Source organism: Tinamus guttatus, unplaced genomic scaffold (genome assembly GCF_059628265.1).
Source record: "Tinamus guttatus ecotype Peru unplaced genomic scaffold, ASM5962826v1 Tinamus_guttatus_pri_ptg000201l, whole genome shotgun sequence".
Classification (NCBI taxonomy): Eukaryota; Metazoa; Chordata; class Aves; order Tinamiformes; family Tinamidae; genus Tinamus; species Tinamus guttatus.
Window position 1 is genome coordinate 293648 of NW_028288735.1, and position 22294 is coordinate 315941.

At 42.3% G+C, this 22294-nt stretch overlaps 1 protein-coding gene across 1 annotated transcript in view; it reads right to left on the reverse strand.

Annotated features, from left to right (window-relative positions):
* ITIH5 (inter-alpha-trypsin inhibitor heavy chain 5) overlaps positions 1 to 22294 on the reverse strand; it is a 48837-nt gene that overhangs the window by 10950 nt on the left and 15593 nt on the right. Inside the window, exons 6-8 of the mRNA XM_088523977.1 lie at positions 16728 to 16897; positions 14759 to 14875; positions 621 to 792 (exon numbers count right to left, since the gene is read on the reverse strand). Coding sequence (XP_088380103.1) covers positions 621 to 792; positions 14759 to 14875; positions 16728 to 16897 — 459 coding nt within the window. The remainder of the gene's footprint in view (positions 1 to 620; positions 793 to 14758; positions 14876 to 16727; positions 16898 to 22294) is intronic.

Sequence of the window (22294 nt, forward strand, 5' to 3'; positions counted from 1 at the left end):
AAAATCACGCCTGATTTCTGCCACTGTCCTGTGGTCTCTCCACTCCTCTCCCCACTCCCATCAATAAGACACAAGAAAAAGGGGCAATAAATTCTTAAATGATGTTCTGGTTGCTCCACAGTGCTAGTTAGAAGGTGGAGGAATGAGTGTTAGGTGAGGAACGAGCCCTTCAAGAGGTCAACCACACAGCCCACACTGACAAGGTCTGCCCTGGAATTTACAGCCCTGGCAGAGCCCTGAATCTGCTTTTAGTCAGAAACCACACAAATACTGGTCCTGTGTGTCTTCCTTTAGGACACAGTTTTCTTCCTGTGTCTTCAAGAAATGGCTTTCAGAACTTTCCCATTCAAAATTTCTCACAACATGTGTGGGAGAATGGGCACAACTTCGCTTTAACAACTACATCGGCTTATATGACTTGGTTTGGGGTCATCTCCCTGCCATAAAAGCTAATGCAGGGGATCACCCAGCATAGAAATAAAGAAGGAGCCCTTCTCCCATGAACCAAGTCCCAATGATTTTCCATTGTTGCAAGCTACTACACTATGTTACACAGCTACACATTAGCTATAGTTGATTGGAGTAAAAATATCAATCCCATTCATATTCCTGGATCGTACCTCCTGTAGGTGACATGTTATGAATGTACTTTTTGGCATCTCTGATATTATTTGGAGTAACTGGTACTAGCTGGTCCTGTTGCCAGACCTTTATTCGGTTGGAAAAGCCAATGATATTGAAGTGATCTTCAGGCCTTAGGTCCTGGAGAATTGTGAAGAGAGCTTCTTTGGTCTAAAAAAAGAAGAGAAAAGAGACCAGAAAGTGCAACTGTCACCACTTGAGCAGGCAAGAATTATGTTCTTAAGATGTTTATTGATCATAAAGGTGTTTCTATGCTGACAGCTTGGCTAATGAAGACAGATGGGACATCCACTCCTGTCTCAAGACCTGATCACTGCTGTGCCAGGCACTGTGCAAATATGTAAGAACAATCTTTGCCAATAGGAAACTGCAAAGCTGGGAGAGACATGTCTGGATCTAAGTGAACTTCAAAATCATGAATGATATTTAAAATGAGAACTCCCTGTTCCTGTGAGAGTCATGCCCTGAAATGACAGATGCTCAATAATGCTGACAAATATCAAAAACCTCACAGAGTTTTTATAAAGCTCTCTACACTTGCAGTAAGCTGGAAGTGGCATATGGTTAAAAAGGTCACTTATAAGTTGCACTAGCTCTAAATACATCAAGGATGCACATGCCCTGTTCATAATTGGCATACTGACTTGTGTATAAGTAAGTACTGCAATTAATGGTTCAGACAATTAACAAATAAATATACTAATGTACTCAAATGAACAAAATATGAAAAGAAACCTTGAAGCATGATTGCCCGTTCAACCTGCTAATCAGTTTCATCTCGGACATATTGTTTATCCAGCAATATGCCAAAATTTTATTGCTCTACTGTTCATTATGTTAAGCAAATATAGGCAACCAGAGGGAGGAAAGCTGGTATTAAGCAGAGTTTATAGCTAGAGAGGTCAAGGTCCCAGGATGATGGCACAGACAGACCACAGAGAGCAAGCCAACAGGAAGAGTACAGATGTGTCCTGTTCTCCCCACTGAGACCAACTCTAACAGCCATGCAGCTGTGTTTGCACGGATTGAAGCTTCAGCTAAAAAGACCAACTGAGAGAAGATGCCCCAAAGCAACCCCTGTCTGTGCAAACATTCCCTGTGTTTGGATGCAAAACATGAGAGAAGCATGAGGCAATATCTGCAAGCAGGGGTGAGAGCAGAGAAGATATTGATGCTGTAGAAGGAATAAGGCAGTAGACATACCCAAGAACCCTCTAACTTCTGCACTGGAGCTAATGCAACTGCAAGCAAATTATACCCCCAACAAAGGAATCCCACATGTTGCTTCAAGTCTGAAGTCCATGCAAAGTCAAAGATACTATTTCCCTTTGCTTCAAGGATTTTGGATTTGGGTCAACACAACTAAGGAGTCACTCTCTCCTATGTTTAAACTCTTCACTCTAGGGATCACAGGATTCATACCTCCTTTTGATTAGGTCGAATTCTGCTCCACATCTCATCAAGATTGGTTCCGCAGATCTTTCAGAGACAAGACGACTAAAGCAGATGCTGGTGAAGGAGGTTTTAGAAAGAGGAGGGAAGAAACCTAACAACTCTGTGTCATGATGTGCACCAAACAAACCTACAAGATGATGAATACCTGACCAAACATGAAGGTTGCCTCCTCAGTCTAAGAGTCATTAAGGAGCTTGTAAGGAGCTTGCTAAGACAAATTAAATGGCAGCTATTCAAAAAAAAAAAAAAAAAAAAAAAGGAAGGGAAGTTTTTATGCTCTCCTATCCCCTCTCTTACAAAAGCCATTGTATGGTAACAATGCATGAGATAATACATGACATCTGTCCGAAGAACGTGTAATCATTCATAGTCCAATTTTGTAGAGGTGACACAGACCACCTGAGTAATGAGATCAAGGCCACAAATTGGGATGTTTTCAAAACTTCCAGATCTCTATCTAATAGGTCAAACTTCTTCTCCTGTGTGCATAGAAAAGCAAAAAAGCAATCACACAGTGGAGAAGAGGACTCTTGGATTTATGCCATTATAACAAAAATGGTCCATGAAGTTGTCCCTCAAAATCAGAAATAAGTAGGGAGAAAGTGGAAATGGGGCAGTTTCTGTCTGAGTGTGGTCATGCCAGCCGCTTCATGCCAGTTACTGTTGAGGGAAATTTTGGCAGGATGGTAGAGTGAGAAATGCTCTATTAGCCCACAGCATTTCTCAGGTACAGATCCCCCACCCCAGTGTCAGCAGGGGATAAAAACAGGGGAGCCTAAGAAGCTACAGTTTGGAGGGAAACTCCCCCAATCTTATTGACTATATTATAGTCCTGATTATGATTAACATCACTTGACATTTTCCATTACAAAACCCTCTTTTCAGATGTTTGCAGTTCTGTCAAACTGTATTTTTCTCAGAGGAATTTCTTTGGCCTAAGCAGCTCTGTTTTTTCTGAGAACAAGGCAAGAGGAAAAACGATCATGTTTTGGCTTTCTCGCTGAGAGACTGAATCTCACCTCCAGTGTGCCCAGGAATTTATTTTGATATTATTGCCTATATTCAGCCAAAATAAAAGGAAAAGAAAAGGAGAAACAGTACAGAACAGTGGTGCATTTGTATGTACACAGCATCCAAGGTAAAACTGCTGAACAGGTCAGGAGGGAATTGAACCGGACTTTCCTTAAAAACACAGTACTTCCCCACACCCTCTGACAGGGGCTTACTAGGGGGTTGGGACTATCTGCCTCCCTCCCTCTTTGATTCTTTCTTTCCTTTTCCATTTCCCATTTGGTCCCATTCGGTCACAGTTGAGTCATTTCCATGGAGTCTAAGCTTTTTCCCCGGAAAAGCATTCTGACATATTTTAATGCACACGCAAAGGCAATCCGGATCCTGTAATCTCTATTTAACACAAGTCTCTGCAGCATTATAGACGTTTGTATTTATGTGATAAATATAAACAAACCAGCATGTATATGAGTGCATGTATATATGGCTTTGTTCCAAAGTGAGCAAAATACAAGGGAATCAGCTTCTTACTTGGCCAAATGGTTCTATTCTCCTGCAGCTTTTACCTCGTCCCCAGTAAAAGTGAAGGATGAGATTAAGTTTTCCCAATCACTCATCAGAAAACTATGTATTTGGTCTAATCCCTCTCCAAGCAGGGGGAGACACTTCCAGAGAGTCATTCACTTTGGACATGTTTTGGGATGGACTGAGCCACCATCCAGAAGTGCCTCCCTCCAAGAGGCTGAGTTGTCCAGCTATAGCAGGTAGGATTCACGTCAAGGCTTAGGCCAAGGCTGAGCACCACAGTGCTTACCGAAGCCTGGAACAGGCTGCCCAGGGAGTTTGTGGAATCTCCATCTTTGGAGATATCCAAAACCTGCCTGGGCATGGTCCTGTGCAATATCTAGGTGACTCCACTTGATGTGGGAGGTTGGACCAGGTGATCTCCAGAGGTTCCTTCCAACCTCAAACATCCTGTGATATGGAATTCCTAGTTTATACTAATGACTGCAGTCCCTATGGAGTGCCAACCTATGCTTTACAGCCAGTATCTCCCACAAATAAGGGAGCTGCAAGAGAAACCTGGTTTCCCTCTGGAGGAATGGATATGATTTAAATAAGAACATCTCTATAAAGTACATGGCTGAAATCCCTATGCAGGCTGCTACAGCCGAGTGCTCTCGTCTGGTCTCCCTGGTCCTCAGGCAAGGATCTGCAGAGCTCTTCATGCTGGCAGCGCCTGGCAGCAGCTTTGCTTAGGACACATCAACAGGTTTCTTCTTTCTGTCCTTGTAAGGCCACAGCTGGAATTTCTCCTGGCTCCAAAGAGCTCCAAAGAGCCAAGAACGGAGGCTGCAGTGGGATTCCCAAGCTGCTCTGTTGCGGACCATGTCTTTGCACTTCCAAACCTGCCAGGCCTTAGTGAGTCATTACACTGAAATGCGAGTAATTACACTGCAACCCATGCCAAAGAGCTCTCATGCGAGGCAGAAAATTAACCAGTTATTCCCTGGCAGGATTCAGATCATTCCTCCACAGCTGTGTAGATGACACTGAACTCATTTTGGAGTTAGACAGAGTACAGATGTAAACCTTTTGCACAGTTTAAGGGTCCAGCACTCTAGTGTCAGTGCTATAAGCCAAGCAAGGACGACTGTTCCTCTCCCTGCATGTGTGTCTGTGTAGATTCATACTTGAGTGGAGGGAGCAGGGATTAAAGGAGCAATGCAGAACATCTTAGAATAAATCTTAGAATAAATCAATTTTTGGCAGTCTGTTATGGCTTGTAGCTGTCACAGAGAAGTTTTAAGCGAGGATTTAAAAGAGGATAATTTGATGGAAGATTCCCTTGTTTCCTCTAACTTAGCGCAGGAGAAATTGAGCTGAGACATAGAGGAGACTGGATCACCACTCTGATTCATTTTTGTTGAGAAACCACGACTGTGAACGCCAGCTGTCAGCATGACTGGAAGCTAGAGCTTGAAATAGGCACCCCTAGGGCTGTAAAATGTCGTCCCCCAACTGTGGAGCAGAAGAACCATAATGTCCATTTAGGGAGAGATGAGGAGACAGTGATGGCCAGTGGGGATCAGAGGTTATGTCTGTGCTTCAGAAATAGTGGGAAGCTACTGGATTTAGTCTGTCTAAATAACAGCTGTACAAACAGTGCCTTCTCAGGCCTACAGGCCAGAAACAAGGCAGTTCCCAGCCACTACTCTGGTCCTAGTTGCCACCTTGACACTCATATCTGCACCTGCAAGACCTGCTGTTCTTCTGTTCTCTTCTTGCTGAGATAAGTTTGGGATGGCCAATGCCCACACCAACACAGAAAAGAACTCCCTCAGCGCTATTCAGTTTATTTGTCACTTGTCACTTTTGCATCAGAGCCTTGGGACTAGCACTGGCAGGTCCCGTTTACTTTAAGCACTGATGGAACATAGTATTGATGTCATGGACCAGCTGAGAGCCTTTCTTTGGGTCAAAGATCTGCCTCAGGGACAGCTGGAATGACGTCAGGCCATCTGGGCACCTTTTAGGCAGGATCTGAGCCCCGGTGACATTTCTGCCACAGTCTCTCAGTTGTTTGAGGAGCAGCGTGAGGGCGAAGCCTGGCTACCCTAAAAGCTGTGCAGTTCAAAGGGAGACAATGCACGGTTGTTAGATGTCCTGGCATTGCCAGACACTGCCTCTGCTATGAAGCAGGAGGGGTGTTCAAGCCCTTCATTATAATGCATGTCCCAGGCCCACATATTCAAGTTTTCCACTGATTTGGAGCGCTCACAAGCGCTCCATCACAGGCGTGCAAGCCTCATGCCAGCCCACGAAATCAAAAGGCTGTCAGTCCACCCTGGACCCAAATCTGTATGAACAGCTGGTCTCTGCATCACTGCAGGGTAACCTCAGCCCTCTCTTCCAAATAGTTTCCAGATGCTGAGGGGGTTCTCCTAGCACCCACACTGCCGGTGCCTCTGCGATTACTTGGCAATACTCACACCCTGCATGCCCTGACACAGCTGGCACCTGCACTGGACGGAGAGACATCGACACCAGTGACAGCCCCTTGCTAGGTTTAGCCAGAAACAGCCATGTGGGCTTGATATCAGTGAGCCTGGCTAGCAAAGAGATCTGCTCTTTCAGCAAAGCATTAACAGCAGGAGATGAGGTCTTTGGATAGAAATACCCGTCAGCTGCGAGAGCTGCAAAAGAACAATCTGGCTCTGGACTGATGGCCGAAATGGAGAGCATGGGACCATCCACAACCATCTACAGAAGAACAGAAGGATGCTATGTAACCAATAGACAACATCTGAGCTGCAGACAGAGACCTGACAGATGGGATTGCAACTATCTATCCCTGTTATCTCTAGGGCTTACCTGCCTATTACTTCAGGATGTGAATGTATCACAGCCTTATAGCTGTCCTTCCACATCTCCTGAGAGAGCCCATTTTTGACAAGAAGGGAGCTAAGACACAAGAAGTAAGTTCAAATGGAATTAGGAACCCATACATCCATCTACTAACTTGTTTGAGAGCACGAAAGCGCAGAGGAAGGACTCAGAAATCAGACCTCCTACAGTGACAAGGAGAAAAGTACAAGTAAATATGTTGTTTGGCAAAACACTTCAAGAAAACACAGGAAGAAAAAATGGGATGAAAAAATAGGAGAGGATTTTTTTTCTCAATATCTTTTTTTTTTTTTTTTTTTGTTCATAGCTATCCCTTTCCACAGGCAGCCAATGAAAGTTCTAGATCTGGCTCTGCCAAGCTAAAGCAGCAATATCTGGGCAATTCTTCCTGCATTTTTTCAGAGGGCTTAACACTGTAAGTTCAGGAAAGCCTGACATCAAATTTTCACATAAAACACTTCTACTTGGGCCAGAGAAAATACTGCAAATTAAGAATCCAGTTTGTGATCTCTGTAGCCAAGGAAAAGGCAAGTGTGAGCACCAGTACCTTTTTTTAGACAACGTCATTTCTGCCGAGGTTTGAAGCCACTTCTTGTGACTTTTATTTTCCTCTACATCCCTATTTCTTTTCTGCCCACACAAGGCAGCTCATGTGCCAGTTCTTAACACGGACTTTTTGGACCCAAACAGTCTTTAACCCGGGATCATATCCGGGGATTTTTTACCATCTTCCATCCCCCTCTTAGGATAAGACAATCTGCCCTTTCTTCCTTTGCGGGCAGCACTGTGCAGTTCATGGGCTGCATCTCACCCCCTCCCCGTCAATGTAGCTTTGTGCTTTCCTACTGGCAGACACGGATCACATAACCAAGGAAAACTCCTTCACAAGTCTGGACAACAAGAGTTTTGTTTTGTACTAACACAGGCCTGTGAAAGAAGAGGGTTTGGTTGTGGAGATCTGGATGGTAAAGAGCTGTCTCCAGTGCATGGTCCAGCCTCTCTCCCAAAGTTATGGATCCCTTGCTAATATTTTGAACATTTCTGACTCCCCTGCATAGCCTTAGAAAAAGTTGCTTGATAGTCTCCCTGTCTGCAAAAGTTCTCCAAGATTTGGAACTGTTTCTTTTGCCTATTATTCCGCAAAATTTCTACTTACCACTGAGTAACCTGCTTACCACTTAGCTGCACATCTCCTGGGGCTATTTAACCAGTAGGTTCCTATTCTGTGAGAGCAAAGCACTCAAAATATCATCAAGGATATGGACAAGTTATCAGCTGGTGGTAACTCACTTATCTAGCGCTCAGTGGTGTGGTGAGGCTAAATACAGGAAAAACTGAATGATCTGATTTTTCAGCAATAGGGGGTTCATGTGCCCAGAAGGTGCACCAACTGGTAAATATTTGCAATATCAGTAGACTGCTGAAGGGATTAATAAATGACTCTAAAATGTTTTAAAGGGGCAAGCTCTATTATCAGCACTGATAGTGCAAGCAGCACTATCAGTAAGCTTCATTACTTCAAGCCCTTTTCAACAGTGCATTACATTTGGAACAGTAAATGTCCCTGTAAAACCAGCTGAAGGGAGAAGGGTAAAGGCTGCCCCATGGTATTACACTGCCATCCTGAAATAATCTCTCTGGAAACGATGAAACTAGCTGGGCAGGAGGCCAACTGACACAGCAGTGTATGAAGGCCACATTCTTAACTGCGCTAAGCTCATTTTAAGAGGGATCGCACCCCATCCCATGCCAGATGGACACTCAAACCCGCCGCCCGGCATGACAAATGATTTCCATGGAGCTAACAGCAAAAAGTCCAAAAGTGTCCCATGCCCTCCATGCAGAGCTCCATGTCTCTCTCTTTGCCCTCGGGAGATGGAGCTAGTCCCACTGCTTGAAAACTATTCCAAGAACTTGATACTGTCAGTCCCTGCCTCGCCATCACCCAGCCCAGCTGCTCTGTGGTGCTGAGGCTGTTATGCTTTTCCTGTTGATTAGCCTGACAATTTTCACACCATTCCTTTTTCATGTGGCCACTCTCTCACAGTGGGTGGCTCAACAAGTGAGTGGCCTGATTGGTCTGAAGCTTTTGCCCTTTCCAGATCATCCTGCATGTGCATATAACCCACCAAGAGAGGATCACAGAATCACAGAATGGCTGAGGTTGGAAGGGATCTCTAGAGATCATCTAGTCCAACCCCCTGCTCAAGCAGGGACACCTAGAGCATGTGGCACAGGGTGACATCCAGGTGGGTTTTGAAGATCTCTAAAGAAGGAGACTTCACAACCTCTCTGGGAATGCACTGGACCATCACAGAATGGAGATGTTATCACTCCACAGAGAGATGTGATATTTCTGCGTGGAGAGATGTTGCTATTCCTATTCAGGGAGGAGGTGTTATATCTCAATGAAAAAAGGTGCTGCATTTCGTGGACACGGAGTATCTGTTATCCCTCTGCAGAGCACATGACTCTATTGCCACCTTACATAGTCCTGGCCCTTTTCCTTCAATTATGACACCTCTTGCTTTTAGATGTGGATGTCCCCATTTTGGTCCCCAGGGAGTGAGGAAGAGAGCGTGATGGTGGTTGTCTGGAGCAAAGTCCCAATACTTTTGCTCAAGGCTAGTACTGGGCGATGTAAAAGCACTGTTCTCCCATCCGAGAGTCTAGTGGGAATCTGGCCTTCACAGTCCTCCAATGCCATTCCCTATTTCCCATTTCCCCCACTTCTGAGTACCCCTCAATATTTCCAGCTCCAGGATCCCCATTGCCTTCCCTACCTCCTGCATCTCTGACTCCAACCCTTCCCTTGCCTATCTAGGCCTGGACCTCAGACAGGATCACAGGTCAAATCCATGTCCAAAACTCTGCAGAGAGAAAAAGAGAGCAGACACCTTGACCTAGTCAGATCACTCCACCAGTGGTAATTACCCAAACCTAAGCTTTTTCCTTATAGCAGGGGATATCATATCTTGTTCTCAAAGGACCTGAAATCACACCATGTAGATCTCAAAGCCAGCACTGCCTGAGAATTTTTTTAGGAACTTCACACTGTAATAACTTGGAAAATCTTCATCCAGAAGCTCTAACCACAAGCTCTGAGCAGTCACTCTCACTGATCTTCACAGTCAGAGACAGAGCATCCTAGATGAGCAATGCCTGTGCCATGCACCCAGGAATTGGGTGAAAAGGGGGTTTCTCAGAAATAGAAGTGTTGTTGCAACAACAGTAATATTAGTGTAATAACTTAGATCTTGGCAAAGATCAGAGGTTCTTTAGACTTGGGGGATCTTATACAGCCATAAGCTCAGCCATGAGTTTACCAGCTAAACAGATAAGCCAAAGACTTTGCAGGAAACAAACATAGCCAAAGAAAACAATCTGCCTAAACTCACATAGGAGACTCTATATTCTCCTCTGATTTCTATATTCTTATCTAGCAAGAGGACTGAGACAACACTACTCTTCTGTATTTCCTAGTGGGAGGCAGCTACATCAATGTATTCTGTGATGGGGACACCCCATAGAGTTTTTCTGTCCTCACTCAGATTCTTGCTTTCTACTGGAAAAAAAAAAAAAAGTTGACACATCTATCCTATTCACAGTAGCTTGAAAATCACCCAAGGCTGTAGTTACAATTAGTGTTTTGGGGGCTTTTTTCTCTTCTTTTTTTTTTTTTTCAAGCTTCCCTGGCAGTTAAATGTAGTTCTCCTGGACAGCAGCCACTGTTTGGACTCGCAGTCACCAAGTCCACAGCCAACTGTCTGGCAACCAACAGATGTAAGTGAAGTTTGGAGTAGGAACATCAAGTGTTCAGGTGTTAGTCTGCTCTCCTCAGCCTGAAATTACTCAAAGGCATTCTGTGTGTTGAGGCACAAAGGGCTAGGGATATGTACATAAGGCACTCAGGGTTTTAGGAGGGCTCATGTCTCAGGGGTACCAACATTGTCCCTTGAAGGGATCAGGCAGATAAACGGAGGTATTCAAAAAGATGCAGCAGGTCCTGGCTGCAGCTGGGTTCCTCCTAACACAACTAACCTCAAAGAAAAGTAGTCTGGCACATCACCTATGACTACCTACCTGATTGTGGTGAGCCAACTGCCTAACTGAATGTGTGGGCATTTGTTGTCTATAGAAAAAGCAAGGTGAAATGAATCCATGGCTGAAACAACTACATTTTACCTCACATTTGCAAAACACCTGCAAATCCATTCTCTTGGGGACATATTCCTAACTTGCTGGTTTTATAAGCCAGCTGATAAAGGTCCTTTTTCATCACGTCTAGCGAAACTGGGGATAATCATCGTAATCTAATAAACACACACTTCATAAAGGAGCCACATCCAGAAAGGTTATCATTTCCATCATTTTCAGAGGCACCAGTGTATTGTGTCCCTGTTAGACCCTGCCTGTGCTCCATTTCACATCTTCTCCAAAAGCTTTTGGTCTTTTTCCGGATTATGGCTCTGTTGGATGCTACACGAGTAGAAACAGTCTATGTTTCCATAGCAAAGCCACAAAATCATGATTTGACCTAGTAACAGAGATACTGACACACTCATCCTCACTGTTTTCTGTGACCCAGCTTAGATCAGGAGATGGAGTTTTGCAGCACAATACTTCTAGAGATGGATCTGCAGATCCAGATCTAACAGCTAGATAGAGTTTTCTATTCTGTTTTTATCTCAAAGGAGGTGAGCTATAATTGGCTTCCCTTTCTGCTACTTATACCAATGTAAAACCATTTTATGCCCCCACCTCTGAAGCAAAAGGTATTGGTACCCTAAAAATCAGCAGATCAGACTAATCAAATGGCAAACTACTCTATTTGCCAGTATATTTTATAGATATGGCCTGTTCCCCACGCTCTTCTGGCTCCTGTTTAAAGCAACTACTCCACACAGAGCTTACTGTCACTTTGCAAATGAAGGAACGAAACTCTTGAGGACAGAAACAGTATTTTATTTGCCAGCAGCAATGACCTGGAAAGTCTTGAGCACGAAGGATTTTTATCATCATACTCAAGAGTTTCTTTCCTTCAGCTTAATCTCCCTGGCAGTGCCAGAAAGTGACTGTCACAAAGACCCAGATCCTCAGTGGAGTGAGCACAACATGGCTGAATGTGCTAGGTAGAGCCTGAGTTCAAAGGCCACAAGAAGAAGATGCACTTGGATCAATCTTCCCAAGTGATATAGAGGGAATGTCCCAGGGATTTGATATAAGCTGATTGACCAGTCTCACTCTGTGTGTTTCCGACTGGGCTGGCAGATCTTGTTGCTACAAAGACTGACATATATTAGAAAGAAAAAGAGATGGCACAAACATAAAAAATTATGTAGGAAAAGGAAAACCTTTGGAGAAGAAAAACTGAAATGACTCACAACTAGACTGTGGGAACTGCAATATGCATGAAATTCTGATCCTGTTTGAATAAATTTTCTACTAACTCCATTAATATGGATGGCTGAAGAGTCTACAAAATCTTCTCAGTGAAGGGCACATTGCTAATGACTCTCATCCTGTCTCTCACCCTCCTGCAACCCTAAAAAACTGTCCTTTGCCACAGTTACTTCGGCTGACTTTGAAGATCACACTTTATAAGTGCTGAGTGTATTTTTAGCTGATCTTGCATGTGACTCAGTAGAGAGAAATGAGGAAAGGCAGTCCCATGGGAATTCCCAGCTTTCTACACACTACCATAGATCACCACAGCTGCAAGAGCTGGAGATGAAAGAAGGTGAGGAGGCTTTTCCTTTATTCACATGTATCCTGCCATCAGGAGGCTTGTCTGTAATTTAGTAAACATCTTAATAACAACAACAGTTGGGTAAAAAAAAAAGCCACAGAACGAACACATCATGGCTGTAAATAATGACACTTTCTTGGTGTAGCAAAAATGGCATATTATTCAGCTGGCCCTAGATGTTGACCTTTCCTGACTAATCTGGAGGGTGGGAGGTGTTTTAAGTCATAATTTAAGGAAGTTTGATATTTTGGAGCACCTGAAAAGAGAAGATAAGAAGATGATATATGCTTCCCACACATAGTAATTCTCTGTCATACACCAGTGGTTCCCCATAAAAAGATGATGTCTTAGAAAACAGGAAGAAGGTTCAGTACACCTAGTTCATGACTGCTGCAAAGATTGTTCTAATAAATGAGTTTAGATGCAATCCACCAAGTCTTGATCACTAGCCCAATGCTCATTTCTGAAACTGCTCTTGCTTGCCTCTTCCATGAAGGTTTGCTTAAAACTGAAGAATCAAGGGAACCTAGGACCCTGTCTAGGCAAAGGCTCTGGCTAGTTATTTCTCTAGCTTCAGTCTCAAGAGGCATCTTGAGGCATCTACCTGTGCCTAATTAGCCTGAGATTTGTGTGGGTTTAGCAGTAGGAGCTGGGTAGGCTATGAAGTAGGCCCTCAAGGGTTAATCCCTAGGCATTTTGTTTCCATGTGAAAAAGAAACACTAATGCTCTCAGAAGGAGAATAAAAGCCTTCATAGCATAAGGTTAATCTGCTGACCCAAGGCAGTAGTTGGGCAGTTCACACCATCACCAAGCTCTTCAAAGCCCTAATCTTCCTAGTTCAGCACTCTGTTGCTGATTGTCTGCTTTCAGCAGGCAGAACTGGATGCAACTGTTTATTCTGCAAGGCATGGCAGCATTTTTCAGCAGAAAGGTGTCAGAAAGACAGGAGCAAGGCTCTGTCCACAGGCATTTGTAATGAATCAAATGCATCTTCATTCAGAATCTGTCTCAGCACAGTAGTAAGTATCTGCTAACAGCTCTCTGCTTGCTACCCTGTCACAGGAGGAGGTAATTAGGAGCCATAAAAGTCACACTCCATTTTAGCTCACAGTGGAGATAATTGGATTTAATAGAGGCCACAGTTTCTAAATGAAGATGTATGATCAGCACCAGGACCATATGGTAAAAGCCATGCATAGCAAGGATATCTTTGGTGAAAGCAACAGAACTGTTGGTGAATGACCAGTGTAGGTGTTTGAGAAGGACATTCAGGCTAGTGTTGGTGTCCAAGGGGGGAAAAAATTAAAAAGACTCTGAAATGAGCACAATGTTTTCAGAAATATCATCTTGTTCTACGCAGGTGACCAAGCAGCCTGAGAGGACTGATTGCAGCTCCTTCAAGATATAAGGCCATGTGATTGCCTTTATACCATTCTTAAAGTTTTACACTGTGACATGATCCAAACGCACAGAAATGTCCCTATACTACCTTAGCCTATGTGGAAAGTGGCACTGTTATAAGCTTGGCCATAATAAAAGTGCAGAAGGTGAAGATGTGGGACATATGAGAGACAAGTCATTAAACTTATCCATATTTCATTCATGTGGAGCTAGACTTCAAATGGAAGGAAAACCACAGTAACTCTGCTGAGGCTCTTGTCCTCTATTGCAAAAATAAGCTGGAAACTGGACTTTCCACTCCAGTCTGAGTACAGACCTGACACATACTTGTCAAATTATTCAGAACAGAAACCAGATAATACTGTTCTGAGAAGAAGAGAGTGTTTCTCTGGGCACTGTGGCCTTCTGAGCCAACTACTTGGCTCCTAAACTACAACTTGTTTCCATCTATCCAGGCAATTGGAGAAGCAAAAATATTGGTGCCTGACTTCCTTCATGTCAAAGGTTAGTCTCACCCACTGATAAGGTGTCCTTCAGCATAGTATTTGGGTTTGTGTCAAGAATTGTGCCCTAGAAAAATGACTGAGATTTGTGGCGAAAGAACCAGATTCTCAAATAGCACGAACTGATCTTCCTTTCAGCATTGAGATACAGATACCTAAGGGTTTTGCCCAGGTAATCTAAAGACAGAAGTATCTTCTTTTTGCTATTAAGTCTGATACATTTGTCCACTGAAAGTACTTGGCTGTGAATACTCCCTGGTTTGGATCCCTTGAAACTGCTCAGAACAGATCTGTCCAGCACAATCCTACCTACCACATCCAAGCTTATTTTTAACAGTGCATATCTATTCTTCTGCCACAGAGGGATAGAGTCCTCTGCACTTTTTGTTTCTGTCCCGTTCTCATTAACATGGTAATTTTTTTCTTGTAGCAGGTGGAACACCCCACTTTGAAGTGTCTTCAAAGCCCTTCCCTCAACTCAGACATTGCAAATATTTTGGAGAAGAACCCATATGGTGAGATGAAGCCTGAACCTTCCTTTCTATAACCTTAGAGCCAACCAGTTTATAAGGAATTCAAAGATCTCACCTGTCTCAGTTTTGTTCCCACCATGGATGCACTGCTGTCGAGCACAAAGACGACATTCTTTGGCAATGGAGGAAGATCTTTGGGGGCGAAGTAATGCACAAAGTACCCATTAAGAATCTGTGGAAGAGCAAGAAAGTCAGGAATGAAAGGCAGGTCATGTTGCAATGTTCCATGCATATCATTATAAAGCTTTTTCTATCAAGAACAGGTCAGGCATACTCGATCCTGTTTTCAGTGTCTGTGTCTACATTTCAGATATGCTACTTGATATCCTTCTTATTCCTGGACCCCTGATTCCTTCCAAATGCGGTAAGGATGCAGGCTAGAAACACAAGAGTTAGAACCACAAAATGCTCCTGAGGTCCTAGTCTTATTTCTGAGTTTATATAATCAGTGAAACTAATATATCCACTGGCCATCAATTCACTGGCTAGAGCCATAATGCGCTGAAGCAGTGACCTCCAGAATAGCATAAGCATGGCATTTTGTTCATTGTCACAGTCCCTGTGTTTGAAAGCCTGCAGACAGTGTCAAAGTGAGGTACTTAGTACCCATGGGGCATAACTGAACATCATAGGGACCATGTGCACTGGAGGAGGTGCTCCAGCTGCATTGGCATCTATCTCTGTGAGTGAGTTTAGTTCAGAGGGTGAGTCCTGGTTCTTGTTGGTCCTGATAAACCATGACCACCAGGAGGAGGGCCGGGGTGGCATTCCAACTGATTGAGAAGAATTAGACATTTTCCAGAGAATACAAGTTGGTTTAGATGAGAGAGAAGAATGGTGGACATCATGCTGGACAAAAGAAGTGAGATGTGTTAGAGAGGAGATCTAAGGTGAAGTGGAAAAGCTGGAAGGAAGGGAGAAGAGGGTGGTTGTTTCTGATGGTAAAAGATACTGGCAGAAGATAAAATGAATACTAAATGAATATTAAAGACAGAAACACTATCTGAGCTAAATTTAGAGCCAATTCTGGGAGCAAGTGATAAGACCAATTGTCTTAAAGCCCAGGCAATGCGTAGGGCCAACTTGGTAGAAGCAGAGTTGCACTGTAGGAAAAGGAATGAAAATAAAACTACGCTGTGCCTCTAAATAGACCGTGGGGAGAATTAGAAAGTTGTAAAGAGGGGAGGAACATTTGATCTGAATTGATTGAGGGTGTGCAACAAGTAACAGCATCCTTTTCTCGCAGGTGTCTAGAGACCAGGGAAGGTCACTGAAAATGGCACCAAACTGCAAAAAGAAATGGAACTTTCAGACCTTATTTTTGAAACTGAGGGGGAAACATAGAGGAGTTTAAAATAGGAGGTAAAAAATGTTTAAAATGCATGCACATAATTTATCATTGATTTCTTCTTGATACACAAGAACTGCATAAAGGTCTTGCATGCCAACTAACCCACTTTGAAGCTACCGAACCAAGACTGGAAAGGGGTAGATTTTGCCTTGTATGTACACCTTATACAACTGAAAAAGATGATGGGTCTAGCTAAATCAGCCAACCAGAGCTTTCCAGGCGAATTTCAGTAAAGACAGAAATAAAGATATACCATTTTCTAATAGCTGAAATTTACTTTATGTCAAAAATTGCCCAGTTCATAGGGATTGATTTCTATATATACTATTTCTACATTGTCCTCCATCATGGAAATATCTTGTATTAAAAAGGAAGGAAATTGATAGGCACTGAAGGAAAGCAATTTTTGAAATGTAGTGTTATTTTTGTAGGATATCATGAAAAAAAAAAGAAAGAGAGCACAGAGCAATTAAAATTTAAAGTCTGAGAAAGTAAAAGACAAATGCAAAAAGAAAGCAAATAAAGTACACACTTCTTTAAGTCCATCTTGTGGCTGCAAATTGCTTTTATTTTGGATAGTTCTTTTGAAGATGGAAAATATTTGCTAGGGGACATAGATCATGCAGAATCACCTCAGATTCAGTTAACAGCATAGGAAAGATGCATACAGTACCTGAACATCCCCAACACTCAGCTCCCTGTTGACATCATATCTAACTATGAAGTCTCCCAAAATGCCATTTCGAGCAATCCTGGTTTGCTGAACAACATTGGGGCTGAAGGTTACTTTAGCTAGGGTTTTGGTATGTCCGATAACAGTGGAAGGAGGAGGAGAGGTATCACCTGTTGAGATAAAACCACAACATTACATTTTTTTGCTATCGTCCTAACATGTCTCACAGTATTACCATGGAGTCAGGTCAGCTAACACAGTTACATGTTGATAAAAATACAACTAATCAATGGTAAAAAAGAACTCAATAATCTCTTTAATGCAAAAACTAACCCTAATATGACAATGTTTTCTGGAAAATAAATGTTTAGGCAAAGTTCCTTTGCTCACTGCTCAAATGTTTGAAAGTCATAGAACTCAAATGCTAGATAGTCTTTGTATAACTGAAAATCACCTTCTATGAATAAAACACACACCATTTTAGACATTTAGATTGTATTCATTCCAGCCAATTCTAGACATCTAGAGTGAAGATTCTATACATGAGCTCCTGAGATTCAAAAAATATATGATTCATCTGACCTGTTTAAACATCTCCTCAAGGATGAGATGAATCATATTGCAGAATTCTTTCTATTGTTTATAAAGAGATCTTGGGATGACTTATTCAGATATACATGCCTGTACTGTAGACATATGAGGAAGGATTGATCTGACTAATTACAAATGTCTGGGTGTAATGTCTACATCTGAACAAGTCACCTTAGCTCCTTTATATTTATCAGAGAGTTTTCCCTGCAGTTATTGGAATCTCAGTCTAATTCACTGAGCCTAAAGCCAACATTTACTAATGCAGTCATACAAACTGCAATCCTGAGATAAAAATTCACCTGATCTCCTGGAGGCCTTCCTCAGCTAAAGAAGAGTGAGGTTCATCTCACAGAAATGCAGAGTACATCTCAAGAAAGAGAATAATCTAGGTCTAAATCATCCTCAATGAACCTCTGCCTGTAACAGGAGTTCCATTTCTAAAGTTGAGTGATAATGAACATTTCTTGCTGTCTCTTCATTAAGTCAAAATCCTACCTTCTCTCTTGCTTGATGTGCCATCCTGATGTGGGGAAGGACCCTTACATGAGAATGATCAAAGTTCAGAGCTGGTTTTGAACATCCCCAAAATTTGAGAACTTTCCCCCTTATCCTAACTAACTACTGAAAACCCCAAAATAAATTCTCAGTTGATATCCTATTTCAGTACTTTCACAAACATGGGGATTATTCCAACACTATTCTGAAGCGAATTCTGAAGGAAGTGTTCTAATATTTGTTTACATGTTAAATCCAGCAATTAAAATTGATTGGCATTAGATGCTTAATTATGCTGTGTGTCAGAGTCTTAGTTCTTTGCTAAAAAAAATGACCCAAGATATCTCTGGTATAGCAGAGAAAAGGTGGGTGAGAATCAGCCTCATTTTAAGTATTCACAGTGCACGTGCAGCATCTAAGCTGATTTTCTTGGCTTCTGCTGAGCTCAGTAAAGATCTAGTCAACAGTGTCAGGGGACAGGGGTATGACACAGCTGGCTAGTTTTAGGCATCTACTTTAGGATGATTTTAATTATATTCTAGGCTCCATTAACAATACTGATCACAACGACCATGTGCAGGCAGTTTTGGAAATCTCTCAAGGGACACTCTGTGTAATGGGAATGGCACTTCTCCACCTTTGTAAAGTGCTTTGAGCTATGTTAAAGGAATGGAACGTGACGGTTTTATGCAGCATGCAACACAATCCACCTCTCCTCCAGATCCCAGCGTGCTTTACAAAATTGGATACATATGATTATGTCCATTTAACATGCGGGAAAACTGAAGCAGGCAGTGGTTACCTAACTTACCTGCCTTCACACAGGCCAAAGTCCATAAAAATGCCCGGACCAGTACTTGGATGCTTGTAGTTTCATAAAATGATTATGCAGAGCTGTGGCATTTACCCTGAAGTGCTGGGTGCAGTTTAGACTTCTCCAGGCCCAAAAAAAAAATTTAAAATGAGTCATAAAACAATAGCACTATATGACTTTATCTCCTTGCTGATTTGGCTTTGCTTTCTTAGTTTTGCTGTGAGTCCATTTGAATATACAAGGCACAAAGCCAGGCTATTGAGGCAGGGAGGGGATTTCTCTTCATTTCAGCACATGTCCTCAAGGCTAATAAAGCCACTTTAGAATGTGTCTGTCTACAACACAACATATAAAAAGAAATTTTAAGTTAAAGGGCATAGAATATGAAATAAACCCAGGGGTGAAATTCTCGTCCCAATAAGCTTGAATGGCAGATATTATTGAACTTCAAGGGTCAAGAATTTACTTTACATCAGGCCTTCTCTGGCTTAGCCAAGTCCAGCGCATTCATCCTGACTGAAACAGAGAACACAGCCAAAGCACTGAAATAACTTAAGAATACTAGGGACTGACCTTAAAGGAGGCTTATGAGAGCTTTGACATTTACCCTAAAGTGCTTTGTAAACTCCAGATGTCCTCAGGCAAATAAAAGTCATATATCAATAGCTCTATAGGTTGATATGTTTTTACTTACAGTTGCCCTCTGCTCTGAGGATTTGACAGAAGTAATATACATTTTTTAATACAGTTCATCCTGGATTGTACTGGCTTTCCTGGATTTCCTACATGCCTTATATCACTTCCCTGATCCCATTTAACTGACAATGTGGGTGAAATACACCAAATTCATTAGAATGACATAACAGTTCATTAATATTTTCTGATTTATTTGAGGATTTCACATTACTTCTCCTCAAATGCTGAAAAGCAACCCTGTCACTAGTTAGGCTCCCTGGACATATGAGTAATTCAAGGTCTGGGTCAGTGAAAGGCAGTCTCACATTGGAAATAGAAGTTCTTCCTTTATAACTGTTATATATCTATGGCTGTGGCATTATGGACTTCATTTCTATGTATTTTGATGGCTGAGCACAGTACACTGTGCCCCAGTAAAACCTGAGTTCTAGTTCTAGCATTTCTATGGACTCCATTCAAAATTAGGTGAGTAAAGCAAGTCCTCCTGTGTCAGTCTTCACCTGTTAAATGGGCATAGTCATATGTATGAAATTTTGTAAAGCACTGTGCGACCTAGATGTGAAGAGGACCGTGTTGCATTCCTCTAACTCTTCAAAACACTTGATGGAGGTGGAGAAGTGTCATTCCAGGCAGCATTATGGGAACTGGGAACCCCTAGAGAGGAGCTTTCCAAGGCTACGTGCACATAGTCATTGCTAGTAACAGAAATAGCTAGGAAAGCAGCTCCAGCTTTCTTCATAGTCACTCTTTTTTTTTTTCCCTAGAATAATGAAAACAAGATATGGAAGGCAGGTTACTAACCTATCCCATGTTCTTAGGCAGAATCTACTTTCTATAATGTCTGAAAACATTTCAACAATGAAAACTCAGTCATTGCCTTTGCCAGTCCCTTCCAGAGCTTCGCTCTTTCACTATCAGAAAGATATTTTAAAGGCCTAACTTACATTTTTCCTTCTGTTTTACAAACCTGTGACCTTCTGTCTTATTTCTTACTGACCCAGAGAGCATACTGCTCCTTTCTCCCCTGCAGAAGGCTTTTATATATTTGAAAACTGTTATTATGCCTTTCCTTAGGTTTCTCTTCTTGGCAGCACTTAAAATCTGGATCAAAGCTAGTGTTTATTCCAGTGTTTATTTACTAGCCAGGTGCTCTTCAAATAAGTGACTGAGAGAGGAAAGTCTATGAGACATTGCGGAGTGCAGAGCATGGTTAAACTTCAAAAAACCTAAGCAGATTTGTGCTCGCATTGAGCTAATGAGTAGGCTTTTAAGCATTTATTTTACCAAGTTCAACTGAGATAATTCAATAAAAGTAAATAGGGCAAAAGCATTTTTCATATGAAAATGCAGTCTTCATGTGATCAGCAGTTAAATTCAAATTGTTTTGGAGATCAGCAGAGTCGGGAATGAGTCCAAGTGCAAAGTTCATCATTTGCACTGCTAACAAGTGGGAGCTTCTAGACAACTGTGGTAAAAAAGAACAGAATAAAAACTTTCAGACAACTGTGATGATGAAGAAAAACAGGGTGACTCTTAAGCAGCCTGATATCCCCCTGCCCATGTCTATGACTAGTTCTCACTTTACTGCCCTGGCGGAAAAAGGATGAGAACAGTCATCAGGATTCTAGGTAAAGCATCACTCAGAAGATGACTGCACTCTGTGGTCACCAGAGAAGACCAGGATCACCAACCTCAACATAGGTTGTGTTGGGTTTTGTGTGCGGCAGAATCAGACACTTGCATATGTCAGAAGAACATTTTCCAAAAATCCCGTGCCTAATTTCTTTTTTGGGGAAAAAAGGATGGTTCTCACATGAAGCTGTGTGCACAGGAGTCACTCACAGAGAAAATATCCTAGAAGGATCGCTCATCACTTTGTCTCTGCTTCATATTCAGAGAGGAGATGAGCAGGACTTCCCAATGGCCTCTGTCTATAAGAAATTTGACTTTGTGTAAATCCCTGGAAAATTATGGAACCAAGGTCAGTCTTTGTAGCTCAGGCCCTGACAGTGAATAAGAGGCGGATTTGGGCTCTTCACTGTTTCTATTCCTAATGCTGTGATTTCTGTGCTGCTTTATCAACGTGAAAAACATATATATCCTTCATCCTTTCTCATCAAGGGGTATTTTCAACCTTTAAGTCCTCCATTCCTCATTTGGTCATTTTTTAAGTAAGTCATGACCTCATTTTGGGCACCACTGGGAATCCATTGCTGGCCTTGCTAGATTGCTGCTGTGTTAGACAGTCAAGTGATCCCGAAGAACTTTAAGGCCCAGGAATGTGAACAGCCACCAGGTATTGTCTTTTTCTTGTTTCATTCCCAAGTTGAAGACTGCCTACCAAGAAGCCACTCTTTAGATGTAAGACTCACAAGTAACATGTCTTTCACTTCCAAAATGATAACCTTCCTGGATGTCTCATTGCATGTACAAATCTTCTGGTTTGCAGCTTAGATGTTGGAATATCATATGAGAAAACAGGCTTTATGGGCAGGATTTAATGATTCAAACATTTTGTTCTCTGGATCAAACACAAGCTCTGACAATACACTAGAGTTCAATAGATTTCCAAGTGAAATAGCTGTTGTTCTGGCCTTGCCCTCTCTAGGAGTATTCTTGTGGTTCCACTTGTGTTCAGGAAGGCAGGAAGTTCCTATTGTCTGCATAGACTGGGATTGATCTTGTCGGCCAGAAAAGGTTACTCGCAATAAATCCATCTTATTCTAAACAAGCTCTCCTTCTCTGAGACCTTCCTCAGACCCTACTGAGAGCTTCTGCCAATTCTTTTTTTTTTTTTTGGCTGGTTGCAGTTAATGTCCTAACCTCCTCATTTTCTCTTCGCTCAGGTCAAAAGGGAGGGCAAGCAAAACTGCTGGAACTCACTTGAGGAAATATAGCTGCTTTTGCTCTGACAAGGACACAACCCACTCATGCCTGTCCACGATGGGCATGGATACCCAAAAGAGTATTT